Consider the following 19,337-nt stretch of genomic DNA (forward strand, 5'->3'; position numbering starts at 1 on the left):
AAATCTCAAATTTTGATATTTTATAAATATTTTAGTTTATTTCACTGCATATGGAGAAAAAGAAAAAAAAAAGAATGAAGAAAGAAAAGAGGTAAACATCTAGTACTACTACAATAGTACCTACTCTCATTCATTATTTGACAAGGATCCAAAATCAGACATTACAGGGATGATGCAACAAACTATACATGGAAGTTTCCAAAAGGCATCTCCCACTCCCAGAGAACCAAGGGAGTACAATTCATTATGACGATGGTAATGTAGCTTAATGGGTGAGAGATAAAGAGAGAGAAACGGGGAGCTATACAGGGGAAGATTGTACAGTGGTAGAGCTGGTATTAAGCCTTGGCTGCGATCCCTTAAATTTCAGCTCCATTAGGAATTGCTTCAAGTCTTGCCCCCAGGACCAGGACCAACTAGGATTATTCAGAGCGCGTATGGAATTGAGGCAAACTAGAAGAGTACCACCTTCGTGTAGAAGTACCTGCACGGATATACCATTTGCTAGCCTCTTGTAAATGAACATACATCCATGACAACACATAAAAGGAAAATAATAGAAGGAAAAAAGAGTCTAAATTTCCATACCGTTAACCATAAGGGAAGAAACCCTAAAACAGCAGGAAGAGAAGCCACAAATATAAAAAACAAGGCAAGACTAGCATTCTGTTTAACCTGCAAGCAAATAAGTAGATAATAAGCGCTAATGAGTGACGATTAATAGAAAGGTTATCGGAGCAGAATGGTTGTCCTAAAATTACAAGAGCAGTCGTCTGGCGAGACTTGGCAATACAGAATGGTACACCAGATATGTTATCCCGCAGCAACAGAACATCTGCCACAGCTATGGCAGTTGCACTAGCACGTTGAGCAAGCACTATGCCCACGGTAGCAGCAGCAAGTGCAGGTGCATCATTAATCCCTTCGCCAACCATAATTAGTCCTCCTCCTGTATGGTCAACAGCAAATGAGACAAAAATAAATGAATAAATAAATTCATAAAGCAAAGGAAGATAAATTCCAACTATAAGCTAGGAACAAGTATATGGTCTATTAACACTGGATAATTAAGTCAATCGAGAACGAGGAAAAAGGGGAAAACAAAAGCTAACCATTCTCCCTAGAGATACTTTTCACGTGACTAAGTTTATCTTCAGGCTTTAGACTGAAGTGGACTTCCTTGATGCCCACTGCATTTGCTACTCTTCGTGCACTTGACTCATGATCTCCGGTCAACATCATTACATGAAGTCTTGCTCTATCTGTTAATTCAGATATTACACTTGAAACTCCAGGATGAGGTCGATCCTCAAGATGAATAAGTGTTACCTGCACCATTCCACCATTGAAGTTGGAACAATTAGATACAATCAACTGCCAGATCCTTCAGTATTTAAAATAGATGCCAGTTTTCAATTCCGTCTCTAGTATTCTGAAGTTTCAGTTTGACTTCTATGGTAGAAAAAAATTTCAACCAAATCCCTAGAAAATAACTGTTGAAATTGAATGACAATAGAGACGTGGCATTTAAAAAACATTATTTTCTATGGGCTACCATTTCTTCAACTCCATACAATACACAATTATAAAATCCAACCAATCTTGCCATAATAAAAACTCAATCCAGTCCAATTACTAAATGTACAGAAAGAAGGGTTGCACAATCTATAGGCTACAAGATTTCTTTTTAGACAGGCAGCAAAGGACATTATTTTTTTAATGGAAGGCTAATACACAAAGTACAAGGAAAAATAATATTTTTTTTCTTTAAAGTACACTTAGAACCATACTATTCAAACAATAAATTTCTATTCTTAAATTAAACCTTAAGAAATGTACTTAGTTAACCGGGATCATAGCATGCAGGCTCATTGCAGAAATCATGTCATAGGAAGTATTCTCGTTCCAAATAGGGTAAACATTACTAGATGAGAAAAACAAAACACAAGATTAATATCTAGCCATACTAAAAACGTAAAGAATAAGCAACCTGGCGCTTTTATAAAATTTTAATCCTACCTTCCCATCAACTGCAAGAGCAGCATGAACAAACTCACTTCCATATGAAGATGTGTTTGCAGCTTCTTTGATCTCTTTTGATTTGGTTCCAGATTTGTAGCATGAAGTGATGAAATCTAAGGAACCAAGAGATGCTTTCAATAGTTTCCCACCTGACTGTAATAAATCAAGACGAACACAAAATCACCTTACCAGTTACTATGATGTAGAAAGAATAAGGTTATTCTAAGTTAATTCCTTCTTCACCCTGCTTATAATTAAACTCTATAAATATGAGATTCTCCCCTTGTCATTCTAATAAAATATTCACAAACTTGATTTTTGAAAGATTACTCCTTGAGAGTACTTAGACTACATCATACTGAGTACGCAGTACTAGGAAAATGACAGTAATTACAATAAAAAGGACACCTTGCATGAATATCTGGTCCCTTGTATTACTAGCTAATTTTCTAAATGCTTTGTATTGTATATGCTTTGTTTCTTTGCAGAATATTATTGCGTTAAGGGTTTAGGAAGAATATCATGCAAATATGTATCAGTGTCATAAACTTCTACAGAGGAAAGGACGGGCAGATGATAGTGTATAGGCAGACGCAAATATTAATTGTGTTTATTTGATGAATGCATCTAACTCTACACTACACCCTAATCATGAAGTCAGGACTCGCATCAGAATTACTAACAGAAGGAATAATAGATAATGCTGGTTTTATGGATGGACAAGAAGCACATGACAAGCACATACTTGTATGTTTTGTAATTATGAATCATTACCTCAGTACCATGCAGAGTTGCGACAAGTCCTCTACCCGGAAAATATTCCAAACTCTGGACAGAAAAGGAAGGGAGGACTTTTCCCATACTGTGGCCGACCACAGCTCTGAAAGGAAAATAGCCAAAGAAGAATATGTGGGTACGTGAATCATAAAATAAATCAATACTTGTACAGTGAGACCTGCCCCGGGGAAGCTAGGGGGCAAGGCTATAAGTCTAAAAGTCTAAACCATTCCGTAATTATAACATCAATATTTAGCCAGCTCACTTATTTACTGGCACCAAAATAAAACACACAGTACAGAACTGGCTAAATATAACTTGCAGTTTACGGTAAAAAAGGTATAATAGAAATATTCTCATAGTAGAAAATTTCCCAGCTAGACCTTTTTAGGCTGAAGGAATAAAAACAAAAAAAGTGTAACGACGGTCAAAGAAATATTCTCTTCAACAAGTACCTCCCAATGGGGTGAGTAGTACCCTTCTCCATTGCAGCTGCTACAGCAAGAGCTTCGTCTTCACAGCAGGGAATACAACATGAACCAAAGTCTGATTTGTTTTCTCCTACCTCATGTCCGTAAATTGGTTCAATCGCTTTGAAAAAAAGGCCCCCAGTGGTTAATGTCCCAGTTTTATCAAATGCTATAGTATGACAAGCAGCTAAAGCATCTAATACACGTCCACCTTTCAACAATATCCCCTGTGCATTAAATGGAAAACAAAAGAGTGGTCATCACGAATGGTTGTAACATAATGCTCTGTCACTCCATTTTTACAAAAAAGAAGAATCTATATTGAAGAATTACTGGAGCTCTGAAAGCAAAATCTGTACTTTCCAATCCAAAACTATTCTTACAACCAAGTCTTCGCTAGTTTTAACCACAACCCATTCATTGTTCCAATCCAAAACTATCTATCAGTGAAGCAAGACATCACACCTTTCAACATATATTCTGACTTTTGATCCTTGCAATCCCAATATTTAATGAAAATGTTTTTGGTTAATGAGCAGGAAAAATTAATAGGAAAAAATATATTTAATACTTTTAATAAAAAACATGGAAACTGTTTTTCCTCCACGACCAAATTAGTAAAATATATTTTTTGCTTTTCTTTCTCCATTGTGAATCAATCATAAAGGGGAAAAAAATTAAAGCAACAAGTTTAAATAAAAAACTGTGAGTGGATAGATTTTTTTTTTTTTTTTTTTTTTTTTGGAACAAATGAAAAGAAGATTGAAAATGAAGAATATTGAATACCATATTTTCAAAGGTAGATAGTCTTTTGTAGTAAGAAAGAAAATGGAACCGAGAGATCAAAGTAGATTGGTAGAACACAAGAAATATAACAAAAGGAACTATCATTCGACTTATAGAATTCCATAATGCAAGTATCCGGTGGCAGATCTAGAAACTTTGTTGACGGCTTTATAGTTTAATAAAAATAATCTGAAAAAAAAATTTAAAGAGTGGGGCTTCAATCTGGGTCTAGAGAGAGTTGGGAGGCAGTTTTACCACTAGGATATCTACTGATATTGGTATTATTTCAGTTATATATATATTATATAAATTGCATAAAGTTGAGGGGACGGCTTGCACCTATACTAAATCCCCTATGCATGTATCTTTATGACATAAAATGGAAATAATAAGGATTTTTCTATGAAAATTGATTTATTTATACCTTTCTTGCACAGGAACTTATTGCAATGGCATAAGCCAAAGGTGCAACAGCCAAAGCACAAGGTGATGCTGCCACCATGAGGCCTAGAGCTCTGTAAACTGATCCTCTACAAGCTACAGAATTAAGTAGGCATCATACCAGATGAAATAACATGTAATCAAAGAAAAAAAAAACAACAAATTACAATTGAGAAAAGTAAATGGAAATGTTTCTTTGACCCAAAAAATAGAAAAGTAAATGGAAACATGTAAGATAGAAAAGGAAATGATGAGATGGAACGAAGAACTGCAGAAATGCAAGAGATTCAACTTCTGGACTTTAAACAAAATCTACAATTAAGGGTTAGCATATGTTCACAAGTACTAAAATAGGTTAGGTTAGGTTAAGTGAACCTAAATAATATCCTTCGAGTAATAATTCACATAAGACTATCTGCACCACATACTATGATGGAAAGCTCCAAGTAGGAGATGTCATGAATTTTATTTTATTTTATTGAGTAAACAGAATGAGGGAAAATTGCAAAACTCGAGTCCACTTTTTGAGATCCTCTTGAAGTTGATAATAATTTTGTCAAAAGTCGATAGCTGGCATCTATGATAGGAAAGTTTGAACAAACTGACATAATTGAACGCTTACAAAAGTGCTCTTCTTTCTCTCAGCCATCCATAACTAACCACCTTTCCATTAGCTCACATATCCAAAGAGCTTTCATGCTGTCTCCAAACTTAGAAATTATTCCTTGTTAAGTGGTTTTCCTCTATGATAGAAATTGAAAATTGACAACGAAGGAAATACAGATGGAAAGCTTTGGGACCTTCTCTCTTCTCTTGAGCACACTCAAGTCTACACTCAAGCCAAAACCAGCTAAAACTCATGCCAACCTTCATTTCCTCCCACTTCTATAGTCAACTCCTAGCTAATTACTACAATACTTTTATTATTCTAAGAATATTTCGAACTACCCCAATGATGTTCTTACCAATAGTATGCAACATCCAACTGTCTTAGATACTTCATACTTCATACAATACTAAAGATGCTCTGGTACCAAAACGATGGATGAACACGGAGGTTTATGCATGATTAGTCCTTGGGGTAAGGTTAGAAATCCCATTGTTCACGTCATAAGAGCAATGTCAATAAATAAAAATATATATTTTATAAAAAACCATTCTCCTCTTGTAAAACTTGACATCCTCAGGTGAGTTAGAGTATTTTAATTTGTAACTAATACTCCTGATCCAATTGGTTAGCCATTATTTTTATTTATGTACTATTTTATTTACTTTTTCTATTAAGAAGCACCTTGCAGTTTTGAAGGGATAAATGTCCATTTTGAAACCGTATAAGAATATGAGACCTACAAGGTAATAGGCTACTAACAATATCATTTAGTAAGAAAGAGTGAAAATTACTTATGTGCATCCTAGGCAACACCCATATTTGTGAATCTCACGAAATAGTCCAATTATTGTTTGCTACACATGACAAATTCTTCTTTCAACTTTCTTTAAATATTTTAACTCTCTTTTCTGGTGTGTGATGAGAGTGAGATGTATGGATATAGGTGCAGCTACATGCACCCATGTTTGCACTAAATGATTTCATGCATTGTTTGTAAATTTTGATGATTACCTGAAGTACCAATAAATGGCCACTTGAATAATATTGGACCAACGAGGGCAATAGTAGTGGCCAATACTACAACTGCTTTGCTATAATGTTCACCAAATTCATCAAGCCACCGCTGAAGTCTTGGTTTATTTAGTTGTGCCTCTTCAGTCAAGTTCACTATACGACTCAGAGTTGACTCTTTCCAGGTCTTTGTTGCCTGGATCAAGGTTTAAACTTAACTGGGTAAGCTAGCAAAACCTATATAGAAGTAGAATAATTTGTACTTTCAGATTTCAACCAACAGAAGGAAACGAGCAACAAATAAATGTAGGTTGTCCATCTACACAAAATGCTTTCAAAAAATATCTTTCAAAGTTGAAAAATCATCTCTGATTTCTCAAGAGCAGGTAAGGAATGGTTAAAAGATTTCCTTTGTTTGATTGGAAATGAGTTTCAACCCAGTAAGCTTGCTTACCAGCATTTATAAACTTCTGGCTAGTCAAACCTGTTCAATCTAATACTGTCCCTTTGTGCACGGACTTATACCAAAAGAACAACAATAGATTCCATATTAATGGCCAATACAGTGGTGGATGAGAAGCATCTAAAAGTGAAAGAGCTGGTCATCTTTACCTTGAGAAAAGTAGATAAAGATTTCCATTTCTTGATCTAGACTCTTGAAGAAAGGATTTGATCCCTTTCTCAATTCTATTTTTGTTGGTTTTTTTTATGGAATCAAATCGAGATTTATGAAGACAAAGTATTACGTGCATTCCAACTTTGGCCAATGCACCAACTCCAATTTTAGTGACTCTATTTCTGTTGGTGGTTGATTGTCTCAGCAGTTTATTTCAAAGGTATAGAAGAAAGTAAGGAAGAGAGTTAGATTGAAGGTTTTAAGACCGAAGTTAATAAAGACATACCATTGCCACCAACACTACTTTTCTTGCTTGAATTAAGAAACATTAAACATCCTCAGTTGCATAAAGTGAGCTATTTCCAGCTTAAAATAGCTTGATCCTGCCATGTCATCGATGCTAATTCACACTAGGTCACAGGTCACTTTCCAAAATACAACTTTGGATGAAATTTTATCAAGATTTTGGAAGCATCCTACTCTATAGCAGAAAGGCTTGCTTTCCGACCAGCTATTTTATCTAATATGCTCAATATTTCTTTCATATCTTGTCCGTTCCTCCAATGGAGGTTAAGAGGACCAACAAATGAAAAGATAATTTTTTGAGAAGGACCAGCATTCAACAATTCTACCTATTTGATTAGATGGGACCTCATCTTTCAAAGTACTACGATTGTTGGCTTGGATATTGGGAACACAAGAAACAGAGACAAACTTTGTTGGCCACATGCTTCGACATTTTCTTTTGGAAAGTCATTGCAAGTAAACATGCAACTAAGAGTTACACCCGTTTTACCATTTCCTGTTCATGAGTTAGTTCTCATAATCCATGGTTTAGCTTCTCTATGATAAAAGCACTCTTTTTTAGGAACTTTGTCGTCAAAACTAAAGATAAAGCTAGTATTCTATTTTGGATAGATATGGGACATGAAGGTGCTTTCCTGAAGAACTTTCCAAAGCGTTTTTTGGACTTTTAAATAAAGGCATTACGGTAAAAGATGTTTGGTGTGGCACTGTAGTTTCATTCCATCAATTCAGCAAGAGAATCCCAAACATAGATATTTTGTATGTGCTTCAACTCAATTGCTTCTCCTTTCATCCTGATGCAATACAAGATTCTGAAGCTTAATAAATCCAGGTTTTCTTTGTCATCAAGTCCTTGTTTTTTTTCTTTTTTTTTCTCTTTTTTTAATTTCTAAATGCCCTCAAGCTTTCATTCAGGAAAATTTTGCAAAAGTCTTTGGAAGTCGATAATTTTTAGGATATGTTCAGTGTTTTTGTGGCCTCCCGACACAGAAGCCATCAATGTTAATGACAAGACATGACAAACGATATGCTTTTCTCTTCACAACTTCAGATGCAATTTTGTGACCTTTTTGACATTTGAGATCATTGTTATCCTGTTCAGCCATAGACCTCCTGGATCAGTTTGTTGCCTAGTGTTGAAAGATGGCTTCTCTCAGTTCAATACCATTGTTGTAAAGTATTTTACATTTCATACATCAACTAAACAACTTTCTCATTCAAATAGGAAAAGTAAAATAAAAATGTTATCAACTAGGAAAAGAAAAACTGTTATCAAAATTGCAAGAAAAACAATAGATAATTAGATGAAATTGCATTTCATTTGATTATCAGCAATTTTCTCTTCAAACTTATAATCTGCATCCCTTAGTTTACAACACAATCATCCGGTTTTTTCTTTCTCTTTAAATATTAAGAAACAATTATAAAGTTTAAAAAATTATATAAAACATATGAGAAATTATGAGCATACCTTCACGATTATCCTACCATCCAAGTTTCTTGCACCACCAGGAACTCTGCTTCCAACGGTAATCTCCAATGGTTTGATTTCACCGGTTAGGTGCTCAATGGTGACTGTAGCACTACCTTGGAAAACTTCACAATCTACAGGCACAAACTAGTAAAATACAAGTTTCCATTATGATTTTTCCAACACATTGTAACAAAATATAAGAAATTTCGGTACTCAAACTGTGTGGTGCAGCTACATATATCTGTCCATTGGACAATAATATTTCTACAACTTCAAAAGCCCACCAAAGACGTCTCAAGAAATAAAGGTTATAGATTATACCATATGTCAAAAGGATATTTCCTTACGTTATTTTTTGGAAGCTTTATCTTGGAGGCTGTGTTAAAAAATCTGGAAATTACAAAACTAAATTAAGCTTTCTGATCTCAGAAAATTCATAAAACATGATTTTGAAAACAACTTGAAGAAAAATAGAATATTGTACATTTTTAAGTACTTTCTTATTGTCTTCATGTTGTTTCTTCGTTGTCAAAATGATTGACATTCCAGAACTTCTCAATTGGAAAGGATACAATCACAGCAAGAGATGCTAAATATTATATTACTTTTATACACAGATAGTATACTCAGGACTCAGGAGCTATGTACAGTGCCTAGAAAAAGTAGAAACAAATGTACTTTGAATTAGAATACTTGGGGTAGGCAGGAATATGATGGGCATAGTATGGAGAGTGTTAAAAGAAAAAGTGAGAGAAGATAATTGACAATGAAGTTTATAGGCATGAAGGGTGTTAAAAAAACCTGAGAGAAGATAACAGACAAGAAAGTTTATGAAACACTTCTGTATTCCCTTAAATCTACCATGACCATTCGAGTTAACCATGGTACACCTTTTAAGACTACTAGTTTCTAGTTAACCATTTAAGTCCCTTAGCCCCTTACATTCCTTTCTTCAAACTAATTATTCCTATTTACAGCCCTCTATATTTCACTTTTCTCCCCACTTTATAACCTACTTGAATAAGTTAAGCAGACAACGGGCATATGCATACCCAGCCCAGTAAAGTCACCTTGTCCTTAATGAAAGTGGAGAAATAGATGCATGATACTTTATGTTGGCTCCTAAATAGCTAGCACCAGTATGAATAGAATAAAGAAACCTTTGATAAGTTGTTAATCATGAGAATCACCCTTTCACCCTTTCGCACATTCCCACCCTTTCTTTTCCTGATATGTACGTACTCATAATCACTCCATCTTCAAGGTTTCAGTCAAGGTAGGCTTAGTTATCACTCAAAATCAACTACTTTCTTAAAAACAGAGTCATTAGTAGCCCTGTCAATCATTATCCGTATGGCAACCTCCAAAATGCCTCTTCTCTCAAAACAACATCCAATTACCAAGATTACAAGCCAGATTGTCAGATTTGAAAACTTCTTCTTCATCAAGTATATTCATAAGCTTGAAAATAGAAACTTAAAAAAAAACCTTCAATTTTTGTATTTTGGGTAGACATTATGCCTAACTAATATTATCTAGAGTCTAGGTCATGTTTTGATGTAATGGAAAAAAAAATATTGAAATCACATACCTCACCAGCTCCAACTAATATATAGGAGTCCACTTCTACATCTTGGACAGGAACCTTTTGGTAGGACAAATCTGTAATATTTGGAACTTCACCATCATTTGTATCTAAAACAAGGGCAAAGTCTGGATAGTTTTCCTTCAACTCTTTGACGTCAATCATCGCACGACTTGTAAAATACTCTTCGGCTACAATCATCATAAAAATTGCAAAGTTAAAAAGCCACAGAACAAGAATAGGTAATTCAGCTATGCAAGCATATTACTTCTTACCAATGTGAGACAAGTTAAACATGGCAAGTAGTAGTCCTCCTTCCAAGGCATTTCCCATAAAGATGGAAGCAAAGGCTGCAAGGGCCATAAGTACATGGATGTTCACTTTTCCACCACTAATATCAGTTAAAGCATCAAGTGCCGAGGAGACCTAAGAGCAAGAAGTGTCATAGATATATCAAAGGAAGAGAAGACATCTCAGCGATTGGTGATTAAATTACAAGAATCAAATTCACTCATACCCCAACTAAAGGAAAACCAATGACAATGAAAGCAATTTGCAAAGGCTTCACAATGGGTTTGGGCACCAAATAAGGGCAAACAGCAGCAGCCACAAACAAAGCCATAGAGCAGCAACATAATTGCAAGCTTTCCCTCAAATATTTAGCCAAGTCCGTCCACCTAGTGGCTTTAGCAAATCCAATCACCGCTTTCTGAGGCCCAGACAACTCAACATCATGATCACCATGGTGGCGGTGGTGGTGGTGGTGGTGGTGGTGGTGGTGGTGGTGACCATGGTTGTGATCATGAACATGGTGGTGGTCATCGTGATTCGACCGACCAGCTGCCGCAGCGGAACAGAGAACACGCCGCCGTAAACGAAGAATAGGGAAATTACGAGAGGGAAATGGAGAAGATGAGAAAGATGATTGAAGAAAAGGGTGCCTAAAAAGAGGAACTGGGTTGGGATTGGATAAAAGATGTGATTTTGAGGAGGGAATTGGGAAGGAGAGAGTTCCCATTTGGTGACGAGTGGAGAAATGTTGGCTTTCATGCGCAGTTGAATTCAGTTGCTTTTGAGAAGGAAGCCGGAGAGAGAGAAAGAGACGACTTCAGAGATATGACCAAAGATTGAAGAGAAAAGGAGTTGAAAGAATTAAAGTAAATGCTTGGGAATTTAGAGAATGATGACATCAATATATTGACATTATGAACACATTCTTCTTTAGCCGTTCGTCCGATTCCCATACCTGACCTGTCTCTTTCATTTTCTTTTAACCACGACAAATAGTATATGAGAGTCTTTCGGAGAGATAATAAGTTTGGGATTGATACTTTTAAAGTTGGGATTTAAAAAAAAAACAATATTTTATTAATAAATAATGAAGAAAATAGGTGCGGCGACGTACATAGTGTCAAAGGCATACTTGTCCAAGGTATTATTTACCTATGGCCGTATGTCCGAATACCCCTAAATCCCTTTATCTTTATGTCTTGAAAGTAGTCTAGGTTAATTCTTTCGTTTTCGTGTCGTTGAGCCACACATTTAGGTTTTTTCATATGCAAGCCTGCCAAGGCCAAAAATCTCAATATGTACTATAGGGGTACCTAAGTAGTCCAGCCTCCACTCTTTGCAAGCTAAGCTATTTTCTTTGCAATTGACAGTCTTCAATGCTTTCTTTTATGATGTTTTCAACAATTTACTTTCTCTCTCCCGTTTTATAAAAACATTTTCCAGAGAACGTGGAGGGAGGCTACATCATACCGCGAGTTTGTCCGCGGATTTCGAATATTGAACGATTGACTTGTTGACTGAGTAGAATAAGTGCCGCACAATCGTGTTTGAAAGTTTACGATTGTGACAAGTGGTATCAGAGCCATGTTGGCTAATTGACGATAAGACCGAAACATGTCGTTTACGAATCCATCGGGCAAGGCCCAGAGAGACCGACTAGTAGAGTTGGAGGAGCAGATGCTCTACCTAGTCGAAGTTCCCGACTCCATGCGCTTCTTGGAGTCTCGTCTAGTAGAGATTGCTGAGAAAACTAACATGATCGATGCAGTAGCTGGCCGTGTCGAAGGATTACCAATACAATAGTTGTTGGCAAGAGTCGACACTCTGGAAGGAAATGTTGAAAGAACTATTAACTACGAATATGGAGACAGTTTGTCGGGCTTTGTTGCCCACATGGAAGAACGTGTCAATGAGCTAGATAGCTCTCAGAAGACACTCTTAGAGATGATAAACGACATGTCGGAGGATTTTCGAGCTACCCTCAATGTCGTCAGAAATGAAATCGTGGATGTGAATGCGAGACTGAACCTCACAATGCGAGCAATCGCAAACCAAGCTCCAGCTAGATAAGCAATTCCGGTTAGTAGAGTGAAGATTCTGGAACCAAAGCCCTTCTGTGGGGCAAGAGATGCAAAGGCCCTGAAAAACTAAATTTTTTACCTCGAGCAGTACTTCAAAGCCACAAACACGATCACCGAGGAAGCCAAAGTTACATTGGCAACGATGCATCCTGAGATGCGAAGCTATGGTGGAGGTCCCGGTATGTTGACATGCAAGAGGGACGTTGTACGATAGATACTTGGGACGCTTTGAAGAGAGAACTCCGCTCATAGTTCTTCCCCGAAAATGTTGAGATTTTAGCTCGACGAAAGTTGCGTGAGCTGAAACACACCAGTAGTATTCGGGAGTACGTGAAACAGTTTGCGGGCTTCATGTTAGACATTCGCGATATGTCAGAAAAAGCCAAAGTTTTCTGTTTTGTCGAAGGGTTGAAACCGTGGACCAAGACCAAGTTATATAAACAAAGGGTCCAAGACCTCAGTCAGCGTATGCAGCAGCCGAACGACTGTTTAATCTGATCAGTGACTCTCAAGATATGAAACGTCACCAAAGTTCCTCACCTGGAAGGAATAGGAATAGTCGCCCGAGTCCTCCCAAAGTTGTTGGGGGAGACAAACGTTCTGGTAAAGATCGCAGACCTTACCAGTCAACCACAGAGAACACATGGCAAAGGTCGAATAATCGAAGCCCACCTAAGCGTCCCCTCAGTTGTTTCATATGTGAGGGGCCACATCTGGCAAGAGAATGCCCGAATAAAGTCGACTTTTATGCGTTTCAGGCCTCATTAATCTCGGATTCAGATGATAAGTCGAATCAAGCTGAGGGTGAAGTGGGCCAGATAGATGGGGGTGAAAAGACTCGAATAGGGGCCATAAAATACATGTTGTCTCTCCAGAAAAAGTCAGGGGAGAGACACGTACCAACAAAAAGGGGCTTATTGTATGTTGATACTTGGATTAACAAAAAACAAACTAAGAGTACTATGGTTGATTCTAGTGCAACTCATAACTTTATAACAGAGGCAGAGGCCAGACGTTTAAGACTTCGTTGGGAGAAGGATTTAGAAAGAATGAAGGTCGTGAATTCCATTGCCCTACCTATCGTCGGACTAGTGAAACAAACAATGATAAAGCTGGGAGGATGGAAAGGCCCAATAGACTTGTGGTTGTAAAGATGGACGACTTCGATGTAGTGCTGGGAATGGAGTTCCTCTTTGAACATCAAGTCATACCAATGCCCTCAGCTAGATGCCTAGTGATTATTGGATCTTTTCCCACAATAGTGCAAGCAGATATTCGTCAGCCGAATGGATTTAGAATGATATCGGCCATGCAACTAAATAAGAATCGCATCCAACAGGAACCACCATCTTTGGAGATCCCACTTGGGGCGTTGGGAAAAATGAAGGAGACAATCCCCAAAGACACTCTGTGTGTCCCGAAGAAGTGCCATGATGTGATGCCAAATAGTTGGCCCAAGTCCTTGTCGATGCGAAGGAGGATCGACCATGGGATAGAATCGTCGTCAGAGGTAAAAGCGCATGCAAAGAATGCTTATCGCACGACGTCACCGGAATTAGCTGCACTTCAGAAATAGTCGGAGAAATTGTCGAGTACAGAAGTTAGTAGATCCGTACAAGCTCCATAGAGAGCCAGTCCTTTCCTTGAAGAAGAAGGACAGAAGCCTACGACTGTGTATTGACCGTTGTATACAGAATAAACTCACAGTTCGCCGTACATATCCATTTCCCCTACTCCTCAACCTATTTGATCGCTCACGTGGGGTGAAGTATTTCCTGAAGTTAAACATCCGATCGAGGTACTATCGAGTAAGAGCAACGAAGGCAGAGGGGCTCGAGACAACTTGTGTCACTGGACTTAGAGAATATGAGTTTCCCGTGGTGCCATTTAGTCTTACCAATGCCAAGGAAGGAAAGTGTTGTTCTATGCAGGGACAGATAAACGTGCTGGATCATGTGGTGGAGTTTCACCAAATTGAGATGGAAAAGAAGAAGATTGTCGCAACGTGTGAGAGGAGGATACTAAAATCAGTCGTAGCATTACGCTCATGCTCCAAACCAATCAATAGTAACAGGCAGTCCATGAAGGGATTCTTAACAAGAGCAAGCTCGCAGACGGAGTGGATGACCAAGCTGCCGATCCAAGGCGCAACAATGTCGTACGATTATCTATCAACCTGAAACAGGAAGAAGATAGAGAAGTCAAGGAAGTCCTTGCTGACAGAGTAAGGACAAATAGAAGACCCACGAGGGAGATACATAAATTTCTAGTGAAGTGGAAGAACACCCTCGTAGAGGCAACAAGCAGAGAACATGTTGAAGATCTTGAAGCATGGAAGCAGAAGATCAGAGACCTTCAGCTTCGCCAGTTGACGGGGACGTCAACCGTTTAGGTGGGGGAGAATGTCAAGGGCATACTTGTCCAAAAAATTATTTACCTATGGCCGTATGCCCGAATACCCCTAAATCGCTTTATCTTTATGTCTTGAAAGTAGTCTAGGTTAATTCTTTCGTTTTTGTGTCGCCGAGCCACAGTGTGACATTTCGGTTTTTTCATATGCAAGGCCTGCCAAGGCCAAAAATCTCAATATGTACTATAGGGGGTACTTAAGTAGTCCGACCCCTGCCTAAGCCTCGTCGCACTTTTTGCAAGCTAAGCTATTTTCTTTGCAATTGAGAGTCTTCAATGCTTTCTTTTATGATATTTTCAACAATTTACTTTCTCTCTCCCGTTTTATAAAAACATTTTCTAGAGAACGTGGAGAGAGGCTACATCATACCGCGAGTTTATCCGCGGATTTCGAATATTGAATGGCTGACTTGTTGACCGAGTAGAACAAGTGTCGTAGAATCGTGTTTGAAAGGTTACGATTGTGACACATAGCACCAACGTCTCACCGTTGACTTTGAATTGTGCTTTAATTTATTTAAAAACACTATTGTTGGGAGAAATTGAACCAAGGCATAAAATGGAGCACTTACCCATCCTATGATGTGGTAGCCCACAATAAACAAGTGGGACATGGCGCCATCTGTCCTAAGCATACTTGTCCAAGATGGTGTTTTCCTATACCCGCATTCCCAAAACATCCTCAAACCACCTTATGTTTATGTTTTATGCTTAATTTAGCTTGTTGCTTTTATTTCAATGTCGCTTTCCATGTAAGGGACCGCTCACATTTTTGTATGCAAGTATGTCACATCTAAAATTGTATAAAATGTACTATAGAGGAGACCTACTAGCCATATCTCCGACTAAAACCTTGTTGTACTCTTTGAAATTGTCAATCTTAAATGCTTTCTTTCATGATATTTACCAAGCTTTTCTTTCTCTCTCACATTTTATAAAACCGTTTTCTCTCAAAACGTGAAGGAAGGTTACATCATATAGTGAGTTTGTTAGCGAATTTTAATTTTCATACGGCTAACTTCTTGCTAAATTAGAGCAAGTGTCGCACAATTGCTCGGCTCGTGTTTGTAAGGTGTGGATTGTGACAAATGGTATCAGAGACAACCTGGCTCCTCAATGGTTAAGGCGCAAACATGTCCACAATGAAATGGATGAGCAAGTCCCATGTGGACTGACTGGTAAAGCATGAAGTGCAAATGCTCTACCTAGTAAAAGTTCCTAACTTCGTCCGCTTCTTAGAAACCCACATTCAAGAAATTTCTAAGAAAGTCAATGTCATTGATGTGGTGATCGATCGTCTCGACGGATTACCCATAACTTAGTTATTGGCAAGAGTTGACACTCTATAGGCAAAAGCTACAAGAATTGGAAATATAGTAGAGCGTGTTGCGCATATAGTAGAGTGTTGGCGAGCTAGAGAGCTCCGAAAAGACTATCATGGAGATGATAAACGACACGTGATAAGATTTTTGAGCTACCCTCGATGTCGTTAGAAATGAGATCACACGTGTGAGCATGAGGGTGAATCTCACAATGCAAGCAATAACAAATCAAGCTCCAACTAGAGGAGAGATTCAGATTAACCAAATAAAGATTCCTGAACCCAAGTCTTGATATGGGGCAAGGGATGCTAAAGCCTCAGAGAATATCATCTTTGACCCCAAACAATACTTCAAGGCAACAAACACAATTACAGATGAAGAAAAACTGCATCTGGCTGAGTATGCAAAATTAAGGTGAAGGTTCTCATATATTGATATTCAAGAAAGGCGTTACACGATAGATACTTCAGATGGTTTAAAGAAGTAACTTTGCTCGCAATTTTTTCTTGAAAATGTTGAAATGCTAGCTCGACAAAAATTGTGAGAACTAAAACACATAGGCAACATTCGAGAGTATGTGTGTCAAACCTCGTTTTTAGGTTTTTCCTTCTAACCTAGATCATGGTGTTAATCTACTCTTAGTAAACATTCCTTTTCGAATGTAAGATTTATAAAACAGTTTTCAAGATTCTTTAAAAATTTCGGCAGCATCTCCCCCAAAATATGGGTTAGTCAAACCTATAAAGAGGAAAAAGTTTTTACTTCTATATAGGTAAGAGATCTTCAGACACAAAAACCATCTCGAGAGTGTCTCACCACACACTCATCCAGACTAGTCCAAAGTCTCAATTACAATTTATATCTAATAGGAAATTAGTTACAAAGGATTACAGTCCATTAATAAAACTCTCAAACACATATCTATAGCATGATCCTCGCTACTTTTAGCTACCTCATGAAGTAATACAAAACTTATGTATATACATACAAAATGGAAATTCTACAAAGGTAATGGGGAGCTCAACCAAAGCTTAGTCCTTGACCGCTACCTGGGGGGGGGGGGGGGAGGAGAAAAACATTGAAAATATGAGCTAAAACTCCGTGAGTGGTAAATTATTTTACAAAGTAAAAAGTTCATAAAACATGCTAAAAAAGACAATCTATAATTATACATCAATAATGAAATACTAGTTAAAACGTCATTATCTCACAGCCACTAATGAAACCAACAAACCTATACTCAATCCAACCATGGCAAAGCGTCTAAATATACCGGCCCAAGATAGCTCGCACATGACCAAAGAATCATGCGACCGAAACTAGCTCACACATATTTAATATATGCCACGATAGCAACCTTCGTTCAATCCAAACATGATAGCATGTTAAATACACGACTCAGAATAGCTCACACATGATCCATATCTACAAAAAAACACACGGCCAAATGGAGCTCATGCATACTTAGCACCTACCACAGTAACAACCTCCATACTTGCTCCTATGTGCAACATAGAGCCACCTACCATGGGTTAAACTTGGCCAGAAGCCAAAATCACATCCTCCATCCATGTCCTCACTTAGGCTCAGGTTCTCGAATCTCTTGTCATGGCCTCTTTCAGTCCCGAAACCTCTGAATATGGAAACACATTCACGTAGCTTTTAGGGTAATCACCAACTAACATTCATAAAAATCACATCTTTCATGTTTTGCCAAACATGGTCAGAAACACATTTTCAAATCATTTTCGAACTTTAGCCATCAATACATACTTTTAGAACTCCTTCAAGTCAAGTTATAAATCAATGAAAGTTTTAGAAACCAGTTGCCATCTAAAACTTGCTTAGTAAGTTTGGTTCAACCACAGTTCTGAAAAATAAGAGTTCATGGAAAACCGAAAATCATATTTGAAAACCTTTCTAACACATAATTCATAAAACAATCAGCCTCGAAGTTTTCACAATTATGGCATACCATAATAAAAATATAAATTTAAAATGAAAAACTAAAAAAAAAAAACCACTCACAATCATGACTCGATCCCCCAGGATTATACGTTTTCCCCACTTCAATTTGGCCTGAAGCGAAGATTAAGGTCTATCAATTATCTTCATAAAGCAAGACGACACAACAATCACACTTCATAAGGCTAGCTCAAGCTTATTTTAGTTTCTAAAGTCCTTGAATTCTCAATTTGCCTTAGATTAGACTAGACTTTTCACCTACAAATCCTTAGACATGAAATCTAGATACTTAATCCTATGAGCATCCAACTTAGTTCAAACTCAACAGGTTTTTTATGTAAATACACTTTTATCTCCATTATCAACTATGTTTGGTATTTATATCCATTATATCAACAAGGGACCTATAACCTTAAGCACTTCCTAAGATTTAGTTGAACTATCTCCCAAATGCTTTAATTTAGGCTAGAAATCCACTTTTGCACCTTAAACTTTAAACCTTCACTCTTAGTACCTTAAGCATCTAACTTAAGTCCATCTTAATGGGTCTTTTAATCCTATACGCTTTTATTTCAACTATTGATGATTTTTAAATTTAGATCCATTATATCAACATGGGTCAATTAACCTTAAATACTCCATAAGATCCCCTAAACCATTTATGTTTCGAGCATGTAAAAATAACACCGAACGACTTCCGAAACTAGAAGAAAGTCCCTTCTTGACCTCTAACATTTAACGCTTAGACTCAATGGGCATTTAAGAACTTGAAGAAAACTCGCTTAAATTACTCCAAAACTTGTTAAGAACTTGACAAAGTACTCTCTTAACTTCAATGGGCAACAACCTAACCACCTTCTAAGTTCAAAATATAGCTTTTAACATCATGGGCTATCCAATATTAGCACTAAAATTAAACAGGTATTCAAGAACTAAACCATAAAGCTGGAAATCTTATCCAAATTTTATCGGACACCAAAAAGTTCACTCACTAGACAATAGCTAAATCCTTCCAAGAACTCAAATTTAGCATCAAAATGTTATGGGCAATGTGAAACTCAAAGGGTATTCGAAACTCTTTAAGAAAAACCCATGAACTCACTAAAAAGCACCATGTCTACCCATAAGAACCAATCTGACAAGCTAGCGACAACGTGGCGCAGCGTGAGAA

The 19,337-nt window shown here is 37.4% G+C and overlaps 1 protein-coding gene across 1 annotated transcript; it reads right to left on the reverse strand.

Moving 5' to 3' along the window:
* Positions 1–106: 106 nt before the first annotated feature.
* On the reverse strand, positions 107–11,379 carry LOC103501126 (probable cadmium/zinc-transporting ATPase HMA1, chloroplastic). Its single transcript, XM_008464624.3, has 13 exons — positions 10,616–11,379; positions 10,374–10,524; positions 10,105–10,289; positions 8,511–8,657; positions 6,118–6,313; positions 4,480–4,592; positions 3,255–3,496; positions 2,797–2,902; positions 2,020–2,175; positions 1,113–1,329; positions 762–949; positions 589–675; positions 107–484 (listed from the first exon to the last, which is right to left on the reverse strand). The coding sequence occupies exons 1-13, from the start codon at positions 11,114–11,116 to the stop codon at positions 302–304; spliced, it is 2,472 nt and encodes an 823-aa protein (XP_008462846.1). The 5' UTR covers positions 11,117–11,379; the 3' UTR covers positions 107–301.
* Positions 11,380–19,337: the final 7,958 nt, after the last annotated feature.

Source organism: Cucumis melo, chromosome 11 (genome assembly GCF_025177605.1).
Source record: "Cucumis melo cultivar AY chromosome 11, USDA_Cmelo_AY_1.0, whole genome shotgun sequence".
NCBI lineage: Eukaryota > Viridiplantae > Streptophyta > Magnoliopsida > Cucurbitales > Cucurbitaceae > Cucumis > Cucumis melo.